We start from the raw sequence: 26,918 nt of genomic DNA, 5'->3' as shown, positions 1-26,918 counted from the left end.
GCTACCAATGGCAGTGGCAGTGTTCCAAACCTATAATGTATTCATTTAGTTACCGTAAGTTAAGAGAACTGCGTCATCTGCAGCCCACAGAGACACACAACAACTACATGGAACAACAACAACACACAACAACAGCTGTCCCAGCATCCTTGGTCAATTGAATAATAGTTGTGTCAACAATTCTTACAATGAAAAATATTTTTGATCAAAACATAGTATAAAACATTTACTGGTTACAGCTTAAAAAATGTGCAAACCTTTCCAATCCTTTTAAATACAATACTTTTGGTTCTTTGACCCTTGACCCACAAAATGAGACTCTATACCAGTGTGAAACTAGAATAAGACTCACTTTGGGCTCTTAATGACACAACAGATGATACATTATTGACTGATCAATCATAAAACAAATATGTTTATTTATAATGAAAAGAACTGTTAGTTGTAGCCCTTCATTTGACTGTTTTATAGGGCCTTCTTGCTCAAAGCCCCGTTAAGTTAAGAGGGTTTTCAAAGAGTGTTTGTACAAACACTTTTCATTTTGTACACATTTCCCAGAGAAGCACTTAAGAGGGAGTTCACTCTCAAGCCGTTTAGAGCTTCTGTGGTGCTGAAGATGACGCAGAATACACTTAGGCCTACTGAACAAGTAACCTGCATATTAAACTGTGAGCTGTGCTCTACATTATAATACGTGGAATTGTTCAGTAAACAGTCGACAACGTTCAGCTTGCCGCCTTTTATTAATCATGTTACTTGGTGGAAGTAAGCTTAAGAAAGTAAACTTTGATTGGTTTAGCTGCTTGAGGCAGACGCTACTCTGAATTTTATATTAAACCTAAAATGAAGCAGTGGAATATCCCATCAGGAAAGTGGCATTTTAGCCAGAAGAGATTAATATGTTGGCTAAGAAGAGGGAGAGGAGGATGAGGACGACAGCAATTCTGCAAATCAGTTGTTGAGTTAATTTGTCTGTTTTATTTAATCATTTTACATCAAACACCACCTAACAAAGAATAAATATGTTGGTAATAAAAGTAGGTTGCGAAGCTTCTTCAGATGCTCTTAGACTCCTATTAGTGTGTAGGAGGCACTCGTTAATCTACCATCATTTGTCTTTAGCTACAAAGCTTTTGGGAAACACATTTTAAACTGAATAAGATGGATGTTATGATAATATTTGCTTAAGATGGGAAACGAGGGTCAGGTATGAAAGGTGTATTAAAACTAGTGCAAGTCTAGAGACTGATTTGCATTAACAAGAGGTCAGTGTTAATCTGCAGGACATATTGAAGCGCTCCACTTAAGATTCAAGATACACAAAATATCTAACGCTGCAATGATTGGTGGATTAACCAATTAGCTGATCCACAGAAAAGTAACCACCACCTATTTTGATAATAATTGTTTTAGTTATTTTTCAAGCAAAAGTTTTTAATCACAAGTTTCACGTTCTCAAATGTGAATATTTAATGTTCTTTTTTGTTATATATAATAGTATTGTTTTACAATAAAACAAGCTATTTTGTAGCGCTGTCGTCACAAGCTTTTTCTGACATTTCAAAACAATTCATAGATTAATTGAGAGAATAATTAGCAAGCTAATCGGATATGAAAATAATGATTAGTTGCAGCCCTGAACACAGCATGTGTCTGCATTTGAATTTAACATATTTCATCACTGTGCTGCAGGTTGCATACTACTACTCATAGTCAATATGTAGATTTCCTGCTTTTCTCTGTTATATATCATATTAAAGAGAATATCTTTGGGTTTTCGACTGGCAAAACAAGACACTTTTCACTACTTTCTGACACTTTATAGAGCAAATGCTTAATTAAGAAAATTGTCAGCAGATTAATCAATAATGAAAACAATCGTTAGTTGCAGCCCTAGTATCAACAAGACAATCAAATATTAATATTTAGTATACATACAATTGCACTATTCTGGATCCAGTGTGAACAAACGACATACTCAAAACATGCTTTATAGAAATGACATTTTAGGCATATGACTACACTATTTAAGATGTATACATTTTGTGTAATAATATACATTGGTTTATAATTTAATTTATAGTTTAATGTATTTCTATATTATATAAGCAGGATGTTGAGCGTGTGAAGGAGATGGCATACAGATAGTGGACTAATCGCTCATACTGCCTGCTCCCCTGTAATCTGTTACCTCCATCTCCACTTATTGTCTCCTTGCTGGCTGTTCTCTGTTTGCTTTGTTTGATTATAGTTTGTTGACATTGTTGCTCTTGCGTTTTTGTTCTCTCCAGCTGGATGGGGACACCATGTTCCTGGGTATGCCAGAAGCCGGCCTTGACTTTGCCTCAACCAATCAGGTTAGTGTTTATGTGTGTGTGTTTGTGACGGCCCTATGATGATGATCCTCTGACGTTTCCTAGTTTGTAATTACATTGAGCTATCTTCAATAAAGGGAACTAATAATTTGTGAAAGTGCTGCGTCTTGTCAAAACATTCTTCAAAACACGTTCTATTTATTAATGAACGTGTTTCTGTTTAGTCCCTGCAGGGAATGACGAGGGACATCAGCATCGCTTAGGATTCAGCTATTTATTATGGCAGGAAACAGTTTTACTGGGTGTATCATCTGTCACTAGACGCCTTAGATGTGATCCCTGAGGCTTCAACAAGTTACTTTCACATGCTTTATTGCACTTGGCAGTTGGGAATGCCATTCAGACCCAAAGCTCTGATGAACAGCTTTCTGAGCTTCAGTGGAGATGAGAAACAATATTGCCACTATGCCCATGATCAGATTAATTTACAGTAGTGTGCATTAATGATATTATTTATGGGATTCTTGCTGACGCTTTCTTCAGGATCATTTGACCATGCCCCACTGTGTCTTTGAGCTCACCTTTCGCTATTTCAGTCTTTACAGTTATTTAGAGTTGCATCAAACCAACTTTTCCTCCCATCCTGTTCCACAAATCAATATCACTTATGCTGAACTCAACCTGAGGCACAGAAAGCATTACAATGATTTTCTTTCTCTAAGCTTTCTCTTTTCTTACACAAACAGAGAACTACTGCAGTACTGTGTAGGATTATTGAGCAGTAGTGTGGATTGCTGCAGGAGTTACTTATTAAATGCAATTCTGTCTTTATAAGTAGTTCCTTTATTTGGGATGTTTCTATAGAATTAGTTTGCTTAATAAACTGACAATATGTTTACAATCAATTTAGTATTTGCTTTTAAACCCTTGAAAAATGTCAAGAAGAATCATCAAGAAGGATATAATTATTGGCCTGTGTCTCTTACACTTCTAGTTTTTGTTGCTTGACTCTAATTGTAGCAGAACTAATGTTTCCTTTTAAGGGCTGAAGATTTCTTTAATTGGATCTGAATTGATAAAGAACTTTTAATTGATAAAGAACTTTATCAATTCATAACAATTTGGTGTTTTTCAAGTGATTTATTGATGTAATATGCTGAGCAGTAATCCTGTACTGCAGGCTGACCACTGTCATTCAGAAATCATGCCGATAACTCTTCAACACTAATGACTCTCTGACCTCATTTACACAGAGCTCAGTGTAAATGCATCCAAGAAGCGTTCAAGACGGATTAAAGTCCGAGATGCATTCCAGCCAGATGTTAAAAAAGTATAAATCCATCCATCTCACCAAGATGTTGTCTTTACTGCTCTCATGGTGCAACTATGTGAGTAAGCAGTCTGGTTGTCTGTCTCTGTCCTCGCAGCTAAAGTTACACTAAAATGACACCGAAATTATTATCTGATCCCTGATCAGTTCAAACACTGAGTGACCCAGACCCACTGCAGCTTTTATTCTGTCTCCTGAATGTAAACTATAGCAAGTAAAAATAAATAAATTAACTTATCTGTCACTGTTTAGGTCCCAAACCCGTAACCTAAACAATGAGCTGGGCTTTAACAGACTTCACCATCTTTATTTGCTTTGATTTCAACATTGAAAATATACAATACAGTATAGAAGTGGCCAAGCTGAACTCAATGGATATTCATTCATTCATTTATTGTGTTTAATGGTACTTTAAATTAAATAGTTCATTTTGGCTTGGTATATTAATCTATAATCAATATTTCCACAACTAGCTTGCATTTGAACTGAATGAAAAACGTGTGCTCATTGACTAATCCTTTTTGTTAAAGGCATTTCCTTGAAACTGTCCAGAATGTCAGAAATGAGTACTGATTAAAGCTCCGGCCCCCTGAGACGCTAAACAGGATAAGAAGTGTAGCGAATAGATATATGGATGGACATTTCCACCAGGGAACATTGCGTTCATTGCATAGAGTGAGATCCAGGTTTAAGGGTAGTTGATGGTGTATGTACAGCTGTCGTGTTACGTCACCTCAGTGCGATGACCAACGTATTAAAGATCAGCTGTTTTTAGATCACTAAGCAACAGTCTTGGAACAGCACTATGCAGCAAACACTGTTTTTATATGGCTGTGGGTGTTACTGCATTCACTATGTAGTTTCCAAAAGCGTAGTGAAGCCTCTAGAGAGTATGATGTGTGTTTGTGAGTACAGAATTACCTCACCACCAAGCAAAGCCCATATTAATAAGAAACACCACCAGAGATACATTATTCATACAGTACAATGTAGAAAATATTGTATAGGAGTCTATGATTTGATGTTTTATTCATAGGACCATAAGAAGATGGGGAGTGGTGTGTGGAATAAGAATTTATGGCTCTATTATTGAAGTACCATTGCTTCCATAAAGTCAGAGGTTGTTGTGATGAATGTGACCAATTTTAGTCCAGTCTGACCCTCACTCTTGTCATTCTTTGAATTGTTGATGAAGCAGCAGCGTGACATTCCTGATCTTACCATGAAACAGGGAGATTGTGACAAAAAGAAGGGAAACTAAAAAGAGAGGCTCGATGAAACAATAGCTGGACGTATATTTGTAGGTTTGTTGTCTAGAAGCCTGAAAACATGGTTTCTTACATTCAGCCACATCACTTCGGACTGCTCTAACCTTTTTCCTTCATGGAGAGACAGTGCGACTCTCCCGTAAAGACTAATACTGTCATTAACACACGCTGTGACAAAACCAAGGATTGACTGACAGGAGTAAAGCCCCTTTCACACGTGCACTGACACCATCTAAACATTACCCTGAGAAGCTGTAAGCGACAATGCAAATGTCCGAATCATTCGGACATCAAACAGACTTTACCCTGCCAGCTCCCGAGGACAAGTCCATGTGATGTTGGGTTGAGCCCATGTGTAGAAAGAGCCGCACATTGTCCTGGGCAGTCACAGGCAGCGAGTGCGCGGCAGACGCAAAACCAGAAGAAAAAAAAACTTCCAGGTGAGGGTAGAGGAAGAAAGACAAATTCAGTAAAACGGCAAGAGACTCTGTTGTTTATGATCAAATTATGAACCGGCTATGTGACCACGATGTAATCCTCAGCATGTCCTGCCTCCTGCACGCTCTACCCAGGCCAGGCTCTATCCAGTAAGTGAGAACGCTTCTGAAACAGACAAACTCCTGTTGTGTGAAAGAGAAGCTCCGGACAATGTGCGGACTCTGCAGACATTATCCGCAGTTCATAGGAGAAAACGGCATAAGACTCTCTTCCCCCATCATTTGCATTTCAGCAAGGCACTGAACTCCCATCATGCGATTTTATTAATCTTGTACCTTAACTCGGACTCCACCCGCGGCCAGACAAGTTATTTCCGTTACCTGAAGGCCACCGTAGGCTTCTCCACATGCTTAGAAAGGCAGGAGTAAGCAGAGGGATATTCAGTTGGGAGCAATCTGCAACCTCACTGCTAGATGCCACTTAATCTTACATACTGGACCTTTTTAACAGGGAAAGAAGAGCTGGACAATTTCTTGGCCTGTTGCAGTGACTTCTGGGAGCCTCAGCTGGTTGCTGTCTTTATGCTAAGCTAAGCTAACCAGCTACTGGTTCCAGGTTTATTTTTAATGAACAGATAGTAGAGTAGTATTGATCTTGTCGTTTAATTCTCGGCACGAAAGCGAATATGCACATTTCCCAAATATTGAACTTTTCCTTGAATCAATATCGTGTCTGCCGGCTTTATAGAGCTGCTCAGTGTTGTGGTTGTAGTGCGAGGCTTCCAGGCGTGACTGAATAGATATCAATAAATGTGCAGCATGGTGCTGATAAAAGAGAACTTGGTGATCACCACAGTTTTTCCTGAAGAAAGGAATCGCTAAAATAAAAAGAACTACTCAAACAAACTAGCCTGCTTGTGCCAGTGTTGTTCTGTGTTATGATGTTTTCAGGTGTTTGTCTTCCTTCATTGCAGCTGCACAGTTCTGGATGTAACCTTTTCTTATCAGGGATTAGCTGTGGAGGGAATGAACAAGCAATTTATTTACAGCCTCTCTCTCTTATCTCTTTCCTTCTCTAAATAGCTCTCTAAATCTTGTTTTATTTCTTTATTTATTTTCTTTCTACTCAATTCAGTTGCTAGTTGGTGTAAAAGTAAAAACATTATTACCCAACTGGGAGACTGTTTGTCTCTTTGTCTCTCCACTCTCCCTCCTTCCCTCTTTCCATCTTTCTCCTCTCTCGCTTCTCTCTCTCATCTCTCAGCGAGAGAGAAGAAAATGCACCCAGCGAAAAGAAGGTCGCGGCGCGCGCGCGTCGAGCGCGCGAGCCTAGTCGATCTCTCTCCTCTTCCTCTCTCTCTCTCTATCTTTCGTATTATCTCCCGCCTCTCCTCCTTATCCTCTCTCCATCTCACTCTATTGGAGACATCTAATTCTCACTCCTGCCTCGGGCTCGAGCATAGAAATCTCACTCACCTAGGGCTCTCCCAGCTCACGAAAGGAAAAGGATATCTCTCTCGTAGAGAGCAGATCAGAGAGAGAAAGAGGGAAGAGAGAAAGAGGAGTCAAAGAGAAGAGAGAGAGAGAGAGGCAAGAGAGAGGAGAAAGAAAGGAAGAGAGAGAGAGGGAGGAGAAAGAAAGAGAGAGAGAGAAAGAGGGCAGCTCTCTCTCGAGCGGAGAGAGCAAAGAAATGAGAGCTCTCGAGAGAGCTCTCTCTACTCCTCCTCTCTCTCTAACTCCCTGCCTCTTCTCTCTCCCTCCATCCCTCTCTCACTCCCTCCCTCTCTCACTCCCTGCCTCTCTCTCTCTCTTCCTCTCTCTCCCTCTCTCGCTTCCTGCCTCTCCTCTCTCTCCCTCTCTCTCACTCCCTGCCTCTTCTCTCTCTCTCTCCCTCTCTCTCTCTTCTCTCTCTCTCCCTCTCTCCCTCTCTCGCTCCCTGCTTCTCTCTCTCTCCCTCTCTCTCACTCCCTCCCTCTCTCATTCCCTCCCTCTCTCACTCCCTGCCTCTCTCTCTCTCTCACTCCCTCCCTCTCTCCCTCCCTGCCTCTCTCTCTTGCTTTGTCCTTGCTCCTCTTCATGACCTTTTCATTTGACCTCTGACCTTTTCCTGGCCTCTGCATGCATTTAAACCTTTGTTTGGCGTTGTTATTCTTCCCACAGTTTCGTGTGCCACAGCCCCCTCACCCTCTCAGCAAGGTGACGCCATCCAACCAACCCTCACAGCACTGGAGGAGAGACACACACATGGCTGACACACACCGTCTGCCTTGGGTAAATGCACACACAATTACACACAAACACAGCATTTTCCAGGCAACACACCATTTTATACTATGAAACACACACATAAACACTGACTGAGTGATAAAGTTGTATTGTTATATTGTTATATTATATATATATATATATATTGCTCTTTCAAAATGAATCGGTTTTTCGCTGGTAACGTCGCCTCTGCGATCAATCAGCTGATCTACTTCCACAATAGCCTTGTTTTTTCTGTAGGAATATGAGATTTAGATTTTCCTCTATATGTGTTTCAAATGTGGTCAAATATTGACTGTGTGCTGACCAACAGAGCACACAGCTTAATCTCATTCTTTCAAGTTAAACTTTACTTAATATCAATAATTTGCACTTATCAACTATAACTGAACTAGAGCCTTCAGTATTTGGATCACGTAGCTCGTCGTGCCTCTAGTGTTTGAGTCCGTGTGAATGTATATTTTCTGTATGTGGGGCAGCCTGGCATGCATAGTAGTAGTTTGATGACTCAACAGCTCCCCTTGTGGAGTATTTTAGCCTGCTGTGTAGTCTGTAAGCGAGTCTGTAAGTGAGTCTGTAAGCTTGTTTGTAAGCGAGTTACCAGCCAGTTAAATGACGTGTCACGTGGTGCGAGCAGAGGAAACCCAAGCACAACTCAGTTATCATTCACTTGCTTGATTATTATGTTCCCCAAACACATGCATATTTGCCTGTCATATAAATGCCATATTACTGGTATGAGGCATCACAATGCACACACAGTATGCTTCCTTAAAATTCGAGCCTGCAACATATCAGTGGATTTAATATCCACTGTGTGAGTGTGTGAAACATGGGTCCACCAAAACTCTCACACTCACACACGTACATACTTACGTACTACAGTTTTTATATTCTCTCCTGCACTTTTATAGATAAGAACCCATGCAGCCTGCCATATATCTGTCTCTTTGTCTCTCAAACACACACACACACACACACACACACACACACACACACACACACACACACACACACACACGCACACATTATTATTTGATGAAGAGAACAATGATGAAAATGGAATGAGAAAGATGTCCATCAGGCATTCATCATACACATACGGTATCTTCTGTGTGACTGTGTAAGTGTTTATAGCCCTCAAAGGATACTTTTATAATAATTCTGTCTGTCTTTTAGGCTTATCAGCATTACAGTATATTTAAAATGTCCGTTACCTGGAAGACAGACCATACTGAAGAAGGGAGAGAAGATTTACTAAATCATTGCAGCTGTTTTAAGTAGAAAGACAATACAATACAAGATATTTCTCATATAAATCATGAGATCCACAACTACTGTAAGGATACAATGCATCAGTAACACACTACCACAGACACAGATGGAAAAGCTTACAGCATGTAGAAATTGTCCCAGATTTCTCAAATGACCTCGTTATACAAAACATAAAACTGCAGATGCAGGTAAAAAGATATTTGTGCAGAACGTTTAAGTATACCAGCTATCCTCATTACAAGTTAATATTCACAGATTGACACACATGCACATACATCATGTACACACATCATGTACACACATGCACATACATCATGTACACACATCATGTACACACATGCACATACATCATGTACACACATCATGTACACACATGCACGTACACACATCATGTACACACATGCACATACATCATGTACACACATCATGTACACACATGCACATACATCATGTACACACATCATGTACACACGTGCACATACATCATGTACACACATCATGTACACACATCGTGTACACACATCGTGTACACACATCGTGTACATACATCATGTACACACATCGTGTACACACATGTACACACATCATGTACCCACATCGTGTACACACATCGTGTACACACATTGTGTACACGATGTGTGTACACACATTGTGCACACACATTGTGTACACACATTGTGCACACACATTGTGCACACACATTGTGTACACACATTGTGCACACACATTGTGCACACACATGTACACACACATGTACACACATCATGTACACACATCATGTACACAATGTATGTATACACACATCATGTACACACATCATGTACACACATCATGTACACACATCATGTACACACTGTATGTATACACACATCATGTACACACATCATGTACACACATCATGTACACACATTGTGTACACACATCATGTACACTCATCATGTATCACACATCATGTACACACATCGTGCACACACATCATGTACACACATCGTGTACACACATCGTGTACACACATCGTGTATACACATCGTGTACACACATCGTGTACTCACATCATGTACACGATGTATGTATACACACATCATGTACACACATCATGTACACACATCATGTACACACTGTATGTATACACACATCATGTACACACATCATGTACACACATCATGTACACACATTGTGTACACACATCATTGTACACTCATCATGTACACACATCATGTACACACATCGTGCACACACATCATGTACACACAGCATGTACACACATCGTGTATACACATCATGTACACACATCATGTACACGATGTATGTATACACCACATGTACACACATCATGTACACACATCATGTACACACTGTATTATACACACATCATGTACACACATCATGTACACACATCATGTACACACTTGTGTACACACATCATGTACACTCATCATGTACACACATCATGTACACACATCGTGCACACACATCATGTACACACATCATGTACACACATCGTGTATACACATCGTGTACACACATCGTGTACACACATCGTGTACACGATGTAGGTATACACACATATGTACACACATCATGTACACCATCATGTACACGATGTGTATGTACACACATCATGTACACACATCAGTGACACACCTCATGTCACGATGTATGTATACACACATCATATACACACATCATGTACACACATCATGTACACAAATCATGTACACGATGTATGTATACACACATCATGTACACACATCATGTACACACATCATGTACACACATCATGTACACACATATGCCCAGAAAGTTCATCAAATAAACACAGAAATACATGAAATTTTAGACAATTCTAATCTAATCTAATTGAATGACTATTAGATATCTTCTCTTCACATATCGAGTATATCTACCCCTCATTTAATCACCATTCTCCTATAGAAACTGATGTTGATGGACAGACATTATTCATGTCCAACAGACATATGTGCTTTTTCATATTGTATGAAACAGTCATGAACATGGAGTTGTGAGAAGTGTGTAATGTGAACACAACGTGAGTGAAAGGACTTAATCCTGACTACATTAGTCTCTCTAGAATCTCCAAGTGCACAGGGAACAGGCTATTGTACTGACATGAATGGAAGTGCAGAGAGAGAAAGAAGTAATTTATTCAGAAGTTGAAGAAATGATGGAGAGAGCAGACGAGGGAGGGAGAGGCAGACAGACGAGCAGTGTAATTTATGCAGAGCTCTGCGCTCCAACAGGACACTGTGTCTAAGAAACAGACTGTTGGACTTGTGTAGTAAGTTTATATTGGATTCAGACTCAAAAACACATGTAGCAGTAGAACGTGGTGAAACACATCACGGTTCACTCTTTGAAACGAGCTGAGTTGATGGATGGCTTTAGAAAGACACTGAATCACTAGATTATTGATTGCAGAAAAGGTATAAAGAAAGAAACGGCTAGTACATATATATGCGCCTTTAGTAACCATGGGTGTAAATGTATGGACGCAGAGAACGGCCGTAAAGATTTTAATCTCATAAGCAACTGATCGATTCCAACTAGGTTTAGTTGCTTGTCTTGGTCTCGGATGTTTAGTCTGAATTTTGCATCTTGAATTTTAGGATCTGAATCTGAAAAAGCTCATTTGAGCAACCAGATTTGTTTGACTCGACTTGAATTTCTAGATCTGAATTGACCTTATTTCATTTGAGCAATTTAATATTGGTTTTGAATCAGGTATTTAAAGCACATTAATTCAGATTGATGCTTTTTAAAGTAAAATATTTGAGTGCTATAAATTCAGTGATTCTTAAATTTCTAGATTTCTTTGGTGATTAAATTTCCCAATTAAATATTCAGTAGTTTAATAAGATTCAGGCTTTTTTGGAACTGATTGGAATCTGATTACAAAACCAGCGGTTCAGATGACTGGAGTTGGTCAGGGCTGAGAGGAGCAGTTCTACATCAAAGCATCATCAGGATGTAATAGTTTGTGTTAGTGATGATAGTTTAAATAATAATATTAATAATAATAATAATAATAATAATAATAATAATAATAATAATAAAAGCTGTGGAGCACTGTAAATAAGTTGCAACAACCTGGTTCTAGTAGCAGAACTACTTGAAATAGGACAACAGTGAGAGTACAACATATGCTGTTGAGTTGCATTATGGGAAGTGTAGGATTCATTCACACCCATACTAAGTACTAAAAGTCAGGATATCTGTGCCGCTGCTGCTTATTATATTAAGTTGCTAATTTCTATGTAATAGTTTTTGGACAACAATGGAGCTCTGTGGCACAGAGGAAGAAGAGATATCGGGCTTCGATGCACACACAATTCTTATTAGTAGGATACATTCAGCGTTGGTTTGGGTGTGCACATGGGATTTGTTTACTATAAGAAAAATAGAGAATATTACCAGACTTACCCTTTAAACTAAGAGCATGTGAATGTAAATGTGGCTGCTGGTTGCAGAATTTGTATCAACCCATTTGTGCCCCAACTGAAATTAAGAATTGGAAGGAAGTGGATTGGAAGTGTTCTCCAGGCTTGTGAAGCACAAATCTGAAGACTTTTTCAAAATAGGTTAATTCGTTTCGCTGACAATTAGGTTTTTCTTATCATACTATATTTAGTCTTTGGGCACATGGGACTGTTTTTACTATGTATTTCATTATATTTTAGAAAAGAACAAATGTGCCAAAAGACTAAATATAGTTTGATAACAAAGGAGAAAGTATTTGTAGTATATTTGAACTCATAATAAGTTAGATACCAAAGAAATGCATAGATATGATATCTCATATATAAGACATTTAATAAACACAATGTTAGCTTGGTCATTTTTCAATGATAAAATTAGAATTAGAAAGTTAAATAGTTAGATATTTGCCCAGAATATGTCCATAACAGATTTCAAGACCAATCAGAACAAATGTGGCATTTTTAGTTTTCTCACTAAACACAGTCTTTGTGCTATAACTGGGTTAAAGTGAAACATGCACACAGGACATGTCTTGAGCTGACAGATCCTGCACCAAATGCATTCCACCAGTCTAAGTGTACTGACACGCTTGGTCTCTCTCCCATTGTAGTTTTTTACAGAACCACTATATTACATTTCCAGTTTGGAGATTGTACACGTGAGGTGTCTGTGCATTATCTAATGTTTGCCTCATTAGAATTAGACTGTGTATCACATGGGAGGGCTGTAGTCGTTGGGGTGCAAGGTGTGATCATTTTCCATATTGCGTATTTCCATTTTCTATTTCCTACATTTGATTTTAAAGGGGTGAAACTATGAACTCAAATTGTGGTTTACCACAGTGGCTGTTAATTACATATGGAGCATATACATAACTCCACTCCTAGCTCATCACTCCGCTCACAAGTCACGCTACTCATAACTCAACACCACATATGGCTTTGAGATGGAGTAGAAAAGAGTGAGAGAGTGAGATGAAAGAGAAATTGAGGATGAGAGTATAAGAGCGAGAGGGCAAAAGAGGGGTGTAAGGAGAAGGATGGTGAGAGATGAAGAGCAAAAGAGTAAGAGAGGGAGAGACTGGTGTGGCTAGCCAAGCAGAAAAGGCTGTCAGTCTCTATAAAAGATCTCCTCCGTCAGATTAGTATGAGAGGGCTTCTCTAGCACTGCCTCTCTCTCTTTTAACCCTCGTGTCTCTCACTCTTCTCTCACTCCATTTCCCTCTTCATGTCTCCCTCTCATTTGTATTTGCTCTCAGAATAATTATCATATAGGGTACTGCTGCTGCTGCTTTCCTTTTTGCATGTCAGATTAGCAGTGAAATATATTTACACACAAAGATCCGCCTGTGTGTATTCTCTCAGGCAAAAGGGGCTTGTACATATAAATTACTGTGTTGTTCTGTTGCTGAATGAGTGAGTATTTGCTCACAAGGCATTTTTTTTAAAGCTGGGAATATCATTAGTGATAATTAGTCTGTGATAAGCTGAGGAACAATGACTACATGACAACACAGAGCTTCACACTAGATTCAGATTCTGGGGTAATGGTGATGGGCAGTTTTTCCATCTCTTCCATCTATTATCTCTGACAGTAATGTTTCATGACACTTCGGTCTCTTATAGCCCCCTATGTAATTCTTATTGATTTTCTCCAAGTTGTTACTCTGCTGAAGGCAACATTGCCCATCCACCCAAGCTCTATCACGACATGTCAGCTTCCCCAAACTTCACTTTGTCCCACATCAGTGAAGAGTCGGCAAGGAAAACAACAATAAAGAAACACAGCTATGGAATGTAAAAAGTCTAGTAGCAGGTGTCTTTAATTGTACTTTCTCTCTCTTTAGTCCTACTCAGTGGGTGGTTTGGGCGATGAGGACTTCAACATCCCGCCCATCACTCCCCCCACCCTGCCAGAGCACATGCTGCACCCCCATCTCCCCCATGATTCCCGCTCTGGACCGTACCACCCTATGGACCCCCCGTCCAGCTCAGCTCCACACCACCCCTACCAGCTGCAGGGCATGGATCTGCCTGGCATGCCCGGGGGCCAAGATGGAAGTGCTATGTTGAACCAAGATGGAGGCACATTCAGTCCGGATGGAGGCCCAATGACCAGCACCCTGTCTGTGGTGAGTTCTCAGAAACACATTAATGCAGTTTTGCTTTAGTAATGAACGACAGGGAAATGGAAGCAAGGTAGTATGAAGTCAAATTTGGAAGTTGGATTTATATACATGACATGAGAAAGCATGACCCACCCATGTGTGCTGAACCTCTACATGAGTCACATTCAGTTTGAAGGCCCTGCACACCCACACAGATGTTTACTATACTACTTTCTCACTTGTTTTAGGCTGAAAGAAAAAGAGAGCTTTGCCCCCGAAAAAAACTACCCAGAATCTATGAATAAATATGCAAAAATCGTTCAATTTAAAGTTTGGAGGTTTCAGGTTTCCACATCACACTTACTCTGCACAGTGAAGGTCAAACATCCGAGTGAAGTGGCAGTAAGAAAAGAACATTTGAGTGGAGGCGGGCTTTATAAGAATGATGAAAATGAAATTGTTCTCAGACTCCAGCAGAATCTGTGCTTGCCCACACATCCTCAGGGAAGGTCTAATCAGACTAAATAAAGGACACCTGTGTTGATTGACACATCTGAGTGTGTCTTAGCTATACAACTCTACATTGTACAAAACATCTTTCTCAACTTCGTAGTACAAATGAATATATCTGCGAAAAAAACACATCGTCAGAAGTAAATTTCATCAGTTTCAGTTGCCGTTAGGTGGTTAAGCTGTGGAGTAAAATACAGAAAGATATAATTACACACAAGAAACAGACAATAAATACAGTTTCAGTGCAGTTAGAAGTTAGTGAAATGAATCAGGAGCACAGGAGTCTACTTCTTCATGGACCAGTTGTGTACGGTTATCATGTTTTACACTTGTTTTTAAATGACACCCTTTCTTCACACATTAACTGTGAGTTGTCCAGTATACCAGCCCGACCATCTGAGGGGAAAGATCAGCTCATGGATCATACTCTAGTATCCAAACTGCCCGAGGTAGTGATAAGCTATACTCGGTTAGTTAGGAACATACTAACGGATGGATAGCAGAGAAGAGCATGATGCTGTGAGGGGACTTTAAATAGGAAAGAACATCTATGATGGTTTAGATATTGTTATCACTGTAGAAACATTTCACCAATCAAGTCATTGAAACTGACCAGCTGCTGCTCCCTTGTGCTTGATACTGAAAAGACATGTGTTGGACTATCACTTTGGGTCTTGTTCAAAGATACTTTGACTTTACTTAATGGAAGAAATTTGAGGATCTCAGTGAGTCTTGAGATTTGAACTGACAGCCGGCTGATGTATTTTAACTATATTCTTTCATATTTTATTCAGTTTAACTGTTTAACTGGGCTATTGCCTGAGGCAGTGGTATTTGAATTGTGGCAGTTGGTGGATGTGACATTTTCCTCATATTTTAAGTCTTCATTTCACAGTAAAGTGAAAATCTTTCTTTTAGCTGTGACATTCAGATGTGACTGCCTGTGTCATACAGTAAAGAAATGAAAGCTTCACCTCAGACTTGTAGTTACTTCAACTGTCATAGAAACTGGGTATAAAGTGGGGTGACAAAGGCATATATGTGTCAGTATCAGTAATAACGATTTCTGCCATTTTATTAAGAATGAAACTTCTCACCTCCCACTCTTGGTCTTTCAATCTTTGTGTCTGTTGTCTCCATCTCCATATTAAATCTGCCTGCTATAATATACAGTGTCAGTTCCCCTCTGGATGAAGCTCTCAACCCTGACTGTGGTTGAACTAGAACGATTATATATATATATATATCTATATATATATATATATATAAAACATCATAACACAGACAGTTGTTTTATCACCTAATCAAACCTTTTCTTCTTGCTTGTGACTAACCTGTCTGTTAACTGTGTAACAGTGGCGAACGTTATTTATTATTTTACATCTCTGTCTGTCTCCGTCTACCTTTTCTATCTACCTCGCTGTTATATTCTCAAACTAACATTCATTTACTGCCAGGCCATGAATGATGGTTGCCTAGCAACCGTGCCTGGCTCAGCCTAATCGGGGTGGGTGGGGGTCGAGAAAGACTCATGTCAATGTGTGTGTGTGTGTATTATTCCAAGAAGAGGCAAGACTACTCCGCTGCAGTTAATATTGAGAATGCTTTTTTTTCGTTTTGACTGCATCTGCATGAAGATTCAGAGAACTTTGTACTTTTCAGATGCTGAATGTGTTTGTTTACATTTAACTATAGTAAGTGACAGTTCTTCTTTTGTCTGTCATGTACTGATGTAAAGTGTTCTGATCCAAACCGCCATGTCCACTTCATTCACAAACAGAAGAAGTGAGTTTGCATGAGCAGTGCAACGGATGAAATACAACATTCAAATACATCACAGTATGGTGAGGCATTATGACCAATCCTTTAATATCTCAAAGGGATCGCTTATATTTGGTGGACAAAGTTTATTTTAGTGGCCTGAATGTAAACACAATACAGAAAAGGCAATTTAATACAACCTTCCTTAACTGTGACACTTCAACAAATGAAAAGACATTTATAGAATGAAAATATATAACTATTTATTTAAATTGAAACCTCAAGGTTTTAGTTCCGTCTCTTAGTTCACTGTCCCTCCCTCCCTCCAAGAATTGTGTGTGTCAGTCACATCTGTAATAAAAAAATGTTTGGCTAGTTGTGGAAACTGGTGCCACACGGCACAGATGTGTCATATTCTAGCCACTTAAACTCCTGCTTCTCTTCACGCCTACATTTCCGTTGCCATTTCTGAAAGGATCCCGTCAGCAGTTTGAGCAGGCTCAGTGAACCCTTGCTTCAGTAGCCCCGACGTATCGGTAGCTAGAAGGCGACGACTATTGTTCATTGTTGTTTTGCACTGTATCAAAGTTTGAATACTTCCATCTACTATTTTGTAAACTTGGCCACATTGAATGTAATTATACCGTTTTAGTTTTGTTTCTTCAGTGTGGTTGAGGGATAGAAACCACAGTGACATCACAGTCCGGATCAGAGTACTTCTTATGGAAACATCTACAATTCTATGAGAACTGAGCAAACTCATTCATGAAAAATGAAAAAATCAAGAAAAGATTCAGATTTTGGCTGCTGTACTTTTCATATTGAAATCCTGTCGTGGACCACATCTGAAGATTTGAGCGTACGGTGTAAAGCTTTTTCCCTTCTCGTGACTGGAGTCATTACTCACTCTGCTTTCATCGGGGGTTCCCCTTCTGTTCTCTTCGGACATTGTCTGAAATGTTTTACTGACTCCCCCAAAGGAAAATCTGATTAATATTTGTTTTCCATTGGTAATGCTTTTAGTTCCAGAAGTGTTTTTAAATTGCAATAATGTTTTGTTAGCACCTAGGTGTTGTTGTTCCTGTCAACAGACTGCGCCAGTGTTGTTGCTACCCAAACCCCTGAAAACACAAATACGTCTTTTCCGTTACTTCTTATCCGCATTTTCCGTTTCCATTTTAATTTTGTTCAGTAAACATTTATTATTATTCCAAGTATCAATCTGACGGCCTGAGCCAAGCAGTTTTATCATCTAATACATACAGTCATAATAATATTAATAATATAGCATGTAATGTAATCAGCTATAATTAGAATATACATTCTTTAGTATTTATTTAATTTAACGATGCAGCGTCGATAGCTCAGACTGGTCTTCGAACAATTCAAACTATTTAAAAAGCTGTCAAATAAATTTGACAAAGAGTAAAAGCTCTCTGGAGGATTATGACAGAGGGATACTTTGACTGTTAACTAGGATGACATTTATTGAACTCCCAACCCAACCAATGTCAAACCACAGCTATTATACTTCAGCGTTTCTACCAGCTACCATGTTAGAGAAATGTGTCACTCGGTGTTCCATCTAAATACCACAGCAGTATTCAGAGGCTGCTGCCGATAACCGAGTTCAGATAATGCGTTCCCAAGAGCACCAGACCACATCCGTTATTATTCGATGCTTACTAAGAGGAACCTCACACCATCAACCGAGTCCCATCTTCATATTTGTGACGATTGGTGTCAAAGTTCCCATGCTGCGGGGGCTGTCAATCAGTTTTCTTTAGCTTTTGTTTTCCTGAGAAATGGACAGAGTAAAACTGATGACTGACTCACAACAAGACTGAATGACTCTTTGAAATACCATTTTTCCAAAACTACTTTAAACAGAAACAGTTGCTTTGTCGCTTTTTGCTTCATGGCCGAGAAGCTTCTTCATATTAACATTCCGACGTGACATTAAAATATTAACATTTATGAACATTTTAAATGTATAAGGTGCCCTTCAGTCTATTTGATTGTATACAGATTGATTCAGGCACGTTGACATGTTATATGAGATTTATTCAAGATTTCCCTCATTGTCTCTTTGGAGACATTTGGTTCAGAAAGATGCACAATGAAACATTCTGCATTGTGACAGTAACACTGTCTGCTCAATCTATATCCTGCAGTACATCAGCTTTCTGACACGTTATTAAGGACATGGTTGTACACGAAAATAAAGCTGCTTGTATCTTTTCCGTCTGCACCCGTGGACACCATAATATGTCTCCTCCAGATAAACTTGTGTAGCAACTTCTGCGGAGTGCAGCAAATGGAGTTTAGAATCTCTATTGATGTTTTACACGCGAGCGGGGATTGATGTTAAATGACTTCTGATCCCATCTTCTCTCTGACCTGTATTGCCTGTTGCCACGGTTACTATCAAATTTCATTATTAGTGAATCCTGGACTGCTGCACACTGACTGCACAAAACCTGTCAAGCAAAGGCAGACTGTGTTTTAGAGCGCAGGTCTGTTACATGAACTTTTTATGCAGCTCAGATACTGTTCAGTCCAATATGAAGTCTAAGATATGAACCTGATTTTAGGGCAAAGTACAAGCTGCGTCATTGACATGCAGCGTAGATTTATTTTTAAAATCCATGTACTACATATGCTGCTTTATCGTCTATTGTACTCTAAATGAGACCATAATTGACCAAATGAACATCACGCTGTTTTGAAGAAGAGTTAATACTAGCAATTGAGACGATAAACTTGTCCGGTAAATGTTTATTGAGGTAATGAATCACGTGAGAAGTCGGGTCATTTTCTCATCGACTTCTATACAATCTAATTTCTTTTTGCAACCAGTGGAGTTGCCCCCTGCTGATAATTAGTAAGAATGCAAGTTTAAGGCACTTCTGCATTGGCTTCACTTTTCAGACCTGGAGAATGCCACTTGGTTAAAATGCTGTTTTGCTCTTTATCAACTCCTGAGAAGAATATGTAGCTCTTTAACTGGAGGGGACGGGGAGGATGGACACCAAAAACCAAAACAAGCAGCTGAAATACACTAAAACACTCCATAGAGCTAAAGGGAGCTGCCGACGTGATGATAATTATCTGTGGGTTTGACTCATTTCACATTACATTTATAGTCATTTGATCCATTGTAAGTGTAATAATAAAATATTGATCAGTGCACGATCTAGTCAGAGCAAGCAAGGCTAGCTTGCTTACAAATGTCCCACTTTGATATTTTTAAGTCTCCATGATTAAAACAATGGAGCAACATGTAGAAAACAACTTACACTGTGATTCTCTCACTGGTTTGCAGACACTGAAACAGTTTCTCAGAATGATTGAGGTAAATATTGTACACACAGTTCTGTTCCCGTTTAAATGACTGAACATTACACTCAGACTCGAACAATCAGAAGTCATGTCAATAACAATAGCAGAAATTAGAAAATGAAGAACAGGGAGCCTAAAAATTGTGTCAGACAAGGCTGTCAAAATCAAGAGAGAATATTGGCACTGCTTTGGTGGTTTCATGAGTGTCAGTTAGCTCAGCCCCGGCATGATGCTGTTTCAATGTGACACAGCTCATCAAGATTAATCACAGGGTAGAACTAGCTATACCGTCTGTGACAAACAAAAAGGAACATGTTGTAGCTTTAAAGTAGACCAAGAAGGACCCAAGAGGACAGAAAGTTTACCTTTGGTTTTGAATGCCATAATTGTAACCTATCTTCTACAGCCTACATCCAGTTGTTTTTATGATGTACAATAAATAATGGCACCAAATAGCTTTTTCTGGATGTAATTAAACACCAGGTGGACAATGTAGTCTGATGTTTGCAGGTGTTGCAAAAAACCACCCCCCTTCATTTACTAACTGTCATTATGACGTGTTGTCTTTGCACAGATGCAGCAGATGGTGAACTCTGACTCTCGGTTCACAAGCAGCCAACAGCCAATCGAAGCTGCGCTCGGACCCAGGAGCCAATCAGGCATGAGCCAGCAAAGTCAGTTGTCCACCATCAACCAATCCCAGCTGGGGCTGAGTGGGAACTCTGTTACCCATCATTCTCCTTCACCCCCTGGAAGTAAATCGGCCACACCATCTCCCTCCAGTTCAGCTCATGAGGACGAGAATGATGACGGACTCAGGGTAAAACAAAACAAAGAAACACACGAAGACACTGTATCTCCTGTTTCTGAGTCAGAACTCGCTGGGCTCAACCGCTGTGTGTGTGTGTGTGTGTGTGTGTGTGTGTGTGTGTGTGTGTGTGTGTGTGTGTGTGTGTCTGTGTCTGTGTGTGTGTGTGTGTGTCTGTGCGTGTGTGTGTGTAGACAGGGGATAGTTGTTATGTTATGTGTCATAATAGAGCCGTTCTCCCTGCATATCAACTAGATGGAAATCAGCTCCCTCACCGTTGGGTATATCTCACACTGCAACACTCTCCACCAACCCGACCCGGTCATATTCTGGGGAAATTAAACCATTACTGTACACCTGAATAATATTTATTAACTTTTTCATTCTCATTGCTTAGGAATGACTTGTATATTGGCAACATTATATGCAAGTATGCAGGTAGTTCTTCCTTCAGGAAGGACAGGGAATAGAGCAAAAGAAAGCAAAAGACATTGCTTATACCTTTTAAAATATACTCCTACACATCTAAACAATGGCTGTAGTATTAGCTGTTACTCATATACGCATATATTTCAATTATACCAACTACTATCTTTAGCAATCATAAAAAGATTCTATATTTAGCAAAACACTTTTTAACATTGGTCATTTAAAGGCCCACACGTTGTTATTTCATCACGTATCCCTATAACTAAGGGGATCCTACATGAAAACACAAATCATGTCAACTCAACTTTCTGTATCTGTCTTCTCATTGGTTTGAAGTAGGAGGGGCTCAGTTGGAAAAAGGTTATGTCACATCCTTCCATGCATCAGAATTTAGTAACAGTTCAATCTAAATCTGATGACAGGCTACTGTCAATCAAATCATACCACATCCACTGTCCTGATGAAGCAGATTATTTGAGGTTTAGTGTTATATTGAAATATTGAATGTTATGAAGAAAAACGCAATATTTGAAACACAGTTTTTAGGGGCTTTAACCTTTAAGATTAATTTTTTTTTGCTACAGAAACACCCATCATCAACTGCTGTATTATCAGGCTGGACGATATGTTCAAACTCTTCTATCCAGATATAGGTCACTTCATGTCTACATGAAATAACCACACGGTAGAATCTATATCTGTCTTTTCCTGTGTGCATTAAATACTTATGAGAAGTACAGAGTATGTTCTCTTTTGCAGAGGTAATGGAGCTTTAAAGGTTGGAGAAGCTTGTGACTGGAAGGTTTCCAGTTTGTTAATCCCATTAAACTGAATTATTGCCCAGCCCTACTTTATTGTTCTCTTCAGATTTTTTGTTTCAAAAAATATATATTTTTAAAAGCTCAGAACTAAGTCCAATGAGGTCTAGTAGTCCACAATGAAAACAATGTTGCTATTGATGGGCAACTAGAGCACGGATACTAGCATTCACGTCTCACTCTTTATCTTCTCAGTCAGCAACAACAACAGTTAGCACAATGAAGCATCTGCTGCACTTTGTTTCATTTCTTCAGCAGTGAACTCTGGCTCATAGAACTGTGCTCTGCTTGATATCATGTTGTAAAGGTTGAGAAATACAGAATGTCTTTCATAGATGATTCATCAAGATGGCGTTTTTGCTGCATTCCTTTTTGAGCTCCGATAGCAAGCGGAGCTATATTTCAGCATGTATTACATAGCTATAAAACATGAGTGGTGGAGGTAAATTAAGCTGCTGTAGCTGGCTAGAGGGATACAGTACACTAAGAATAGTCAACAATACATTCAACGTCCTATGACTAATGTATATAAAGCATGTCTCAGTCATCCAGGACATGGATATCTAGTTGCATTAAGTCAAAGGCAGCTGAACCTTTCTATTTTAATCAATACAAATCTGTTATTTCCTTATCACTTCTTGAAAGTTTCCTGTTGAAAACTGTAATTTGGCACCAATTTCAGGGGGAAATAGCGACAAAGTTCAAAGACAATTATTTAATTTGAGTTATTAGCAGCTGTTGATTTCCAAAATGTATTTATCATTCATTATTATGATTGGAAATTATATTCTTCTTCATATTCTTGTCTGTAGACATATTTTACATTCCCGCTTACTCAGCTGAACTGCTGTGCACTGACTAAAAGATTATCTAGCATGTAATTGGAATTCATTAATTGGTAATTCAGTGTCTGTATTTTATTTGACATGGTTGGTTTGAGAAAACATTCTATAAAATGATTAGGTAATCACTTTCACTTCACTTGGTTGGCCTCCAAACAATGTTTCCCCAATAAATTACTTACATGCCACTGCATTTATTTTGTATTTGATTACGAGTGGTTACAATATTTTGAAACTGAAAGAATTTAGTGTAGACACTGACAGACTGTTGCTTTTGCTATGGTGCCGATATACACTGTGTGTAGTCTTGATGATGTTTAACTGATTTGTAACTAATCTCAGATTCAGCTGTTAGACTGCTGAGGAGTTTCCCCATATCTGATCTCATTGATTGAGTCATAGCTTGACATCAAACAAGAAAAGGTTGAGGTCACATCAGTCATGTGAGAGTCATCAAAGACACGACTTGAGGTGTGAATCTACTTACAATAGAAGGAGTCTTTGTCTGCATGTCGGTCTTTTCATTTTCTCAATAACCGTTCATCCGATTTACTTCACATTTGGCGTCTGTATTGCTGAGGGCCGAGGAGGGGGACAGAGTCGAGTGCGAGCTCTTGTGAGCTACAGGGCATGTAACAAAAAGTGGGTCCTTTTCCTCAGGGTCCGCCATGTTACACCACCATGTTTCTACGGTAGCTCAGAACAGACAAACAAAACGCTGGAAACGCTTTTTTACGTTACTTGAAGGACACCATAGTTCTCCGACAAGCTGGTAAAACTTCAGTACCGCCAGCCGTCGCCTAAATTTCATAGCTCCGAGAGTAGCAGTATGCTAAGAATGGCCACTGAGCAAGGCAAAGGTCCTGGAAGATACCACGTTGTTACTACGGTTTTGTAAAGGGAGGGGTGAGCTGAGGGGTATTCAGTTCAGCTAGATGACGCCAAATCCTACGCACTGTCCCTTTAAAAGAATTATAGTTTTTAAATGATATTATCAGTTTACTACACAGCACTCAAACTACCAAGCATTTTAGTATCTTTGTACATTTTTGCTATACTCCATCCATCCCTGTGTGCATCCATACGTTCATCCTTACCATACCTACCTGTGTTAACTCAACCTCCTCCTTCTCCTCTCAGCTGGGCGGTGGAGCAGAGAAGAGGCCAGCAACAGTGGACATCGCCAAGAAACCCAAAACACCAAAGAAGAAAAAGCGCAAGGACCCCAATGAGCCAGTGAAGCCAGTATCTGCCTACGCCTTGTTCTTCAGGGACACCCAAGCCAACATCAAGGCCCAGAACCCTAACGCCACCTTTGGGGAGGTGTCAAAGATCGTGGCCTCCATGTGGGACGGCCTGGGAGAGGAACAGAAACAGGTAGCTCCTCCGTCTTTTATTTAGCAAGTTTATGCACCTTTTGTTAACCCACCACTGTTCTTGGTAGTCTCATCTTAAGAAAACTTATAAATATGGTTATTATGTATTTATAACAATAACTAATCATTCACTAATTGTAAAAAGTGACATATAGTAACACACAAATAGTAGTAGCTGCCCACTGCTCCTAATACTAGGATTGGATTCACAGTGTGTGCTGTGTACATGTGTGACGATAAAAAGTTGATTTGATGATGATTTCCATGTTCATGACAAACATTACACCTGCTAAACCTCCCTGTGCCTAAATACAGCCTCCCAAAGAATTCTAGCATGGCTCTAGACTGTAATTTCTGAATTTTGGCAATGGCAGATGATGAAAGAAAGAAATAAACAACATGTTTATCCTCTTCAGTAAAAGCATAAAGCAGGACTGAGAGTGACAGCGAGTAGCTACATTGTTTTTGTGACAGGACTCAACAGTTCTGCAGGGAAACATGAGCTCTAACAATACTGAGAAAACTGAGACTGCTGGGCTCGCAAAATTGCCAGAAGTGGCATGTCAACTGAATTTGAAAAAGTTCAGATTCAGAGAAGAGTTTTAGTAGGTGACTTGGGAATTCATTATTGTGGTAATGTGTTACCGCAATAAACTGTATCAGCTGTGGGAAATACTATGGAGCACATTATATTTAATGCAGCCACAATTCTCACAGCACGTTGTTGCAGTTCACTAAATACAAATATTATTTATTTACAAATAATGTACTGATAATGAACAGATATTGCCATAGAGGTTGACAGTCAAATGTGTTTGTTTCAGGAGTACAAGAAGAGGACAGAGACGGCTAAGAAGGAGTATCTGAAACAACTGGCAGCCTACAGAGCCAGTCTGGTCTCACAGGTACTACACACACACACACACACACACACACACACACACACACACACACACACACACACACACACACACACACACACACACACACACAGTGATAATTCAAGTTCTTGGCCTTTGAGTGTAAATGGGTCAATCTGAAACCTGCAAACTGATTTTCTGTTATGTTTTCTTCTTGTTCTCCAGAGTTACAATGACCCATCTGAAATGAAGCTGCCCCACTCTTCCTCCCTACCTTCCTCTTCCTCTACCTCAATGTTTACACCCAAACCTTCGGTCTACCCTGTTCACCCAAGCCAACACCATTCCTCCAGCTCACTGGCCCACCCCCAACACCATCCCCACCCCCACCAACACCCCCACCCTCACCCCCACCCTCACCCTCACCCTCACTCTCACTCTCATCCTCACCCTCACTCTCTACCTTCCCACCAGCACCCGAACATGTACATGCCGTACCCTCACCAGTCGCACCCTTCCCATGCCTCCAGCCCTGGCCTCAGCCCGCACCTTCCCCCTCCTCACACCCAGATCCACCCCCAGCTCCAGGCTCTGTCCTCCAGAGGGACTGTGCCACGGCCCAGCGTCCCCCATCAGGGAGGTCTGTCCCTTGGCAGCATGGCGGCGGCATCCAGCCCTCCTCTCCAGGTCAGCCCTCCCCTGCACAGCCAGGCACACCTGGGGGGGCTGCACAGTCCACACCATCAGCACCATCAGCATCATCAGCACCATCAGCACCAGCAGCTCAGTGGACACTCTCTGGGAATGACACACTCGCCTGCCATCACACAGGTCAGTCACATCTCTAAACTCAGCCCTAAACCCAAATATTTGGTTTAACAGCTGGACACTGTAGTGCTCAGGTAACTTCACTCAAACAGGAAGAAATAGTGCATTTGTTGGGGACTATTTTCAGCTGTGGATTAATACACATTTAGTGCTCTAGTGCAGCTATTCTCAGTTTGTGAAACAAAAAAGTGATGTGGGAGACGACCCACTAAAAGCTCCAAAGCGTGTGCTGAGGAAATATGATCCTGAATACATTACATTTGGATTAATAATGGCAGGCAATGATACTGAGCCAAAAGCAGTGTTTTGAATGTGGAGAAATCCTGTCAAATGAGGTGCTAACACCACAGAGGCTCCAGAGACTCTCTCCCAAGTGTCTCACTGAAGCTAAGTAGAATATTTATATTCTATTCTATTTATATCTCTTTTTTTGTCATGTTTAGTTTTTTTGTCATTTATTTGGAAAGGTGGTCCTCTGAAATGTTTTAACAATCAGAAGTGGACCTTAAGTTACAAAGGTTTGAGAACCCCTGCTTTCGTGAGTATTTGTGGCAGCAGGACGGTGTGTGTGGGATTGAGTCAAAATAAACTAAAGTGTGTGTTCATGGTAATGACGAAACACGTCACCCAGTGCAACAATGTGGCTCATTGATGTGTTTTATCCATTATTGGACAACAATGGAGCTCTATGGTACAGAGGAAATAGCAGGCGTTGATTCACTACACACAGTTCATTGTTGGTTTTGGGCTTTCGTTCATTTGAAAACATGTAGAATATTCACCAACCTTATTGTTCAATGCTTGGGTAGGTAACATTGGAGCAACCAGCAAGAGAAAACTAGATTT

General features: G+C 39.9%; 1 protein-coding gene across 1 annotated transcript in view; it reads left to right on the top strand.

Annotated features, from left to right (window-relative positions):
- tox (thymocyte selection-associated high mobility group box) overlaps positions 1-26,918 on the top strand; it is a 46,911-nt gene that overhangs the window by 14,091 nt on the left and 5,902 nt on the right. Inside the window, exons 2-8 of the mRNA XM_029454159.1 lie at positions 2,292-2,357; positions 7,511-7,621; positions 14,235-14,519; positions 20,686-20,931; positions 24,149-24,385; positions 25,209-25,289; positions 25,470-26,075. Of these exons, the coding sequence (XP_029310019.1) occupies positions 2,292-2,357; positions 7,511-7,621; positions 14,235-14,519; positions 20,686-20,931; positions 24,149-24,385; positions 25,209-25,289; positions 25,470-26,075 (1,632 nt within the window). The remainder of the gene's footprint in view (positions 1-2,291; positions 2,358-7,510; positions 7,622-14,234; positions 14,520-20,685; positions 20,932-24,148; positions 24,386-25,208; positions 25,290-25,469; positions 26,076-26,918) is intronic.

This window comes from Cottoperca gobio, chromosome 17 (assembly GCF_900634415.1).
Source record: "Cottoperca gobio chromosome 17, fCotGob3.1, whole genome shotgun sequence".
Taxonomy (NCBI): domain Eukaryota; kingdom Metazoa; phylum Chordata; class Actinopteri; order Perciformes; family Bovichtidae; genus Cottoperca; species Cottoperca gobio.
Note: the sequence above shows the minus strand (reverse complement) of the source record. Positions and strands in the feature narration are given on the sequence as shown.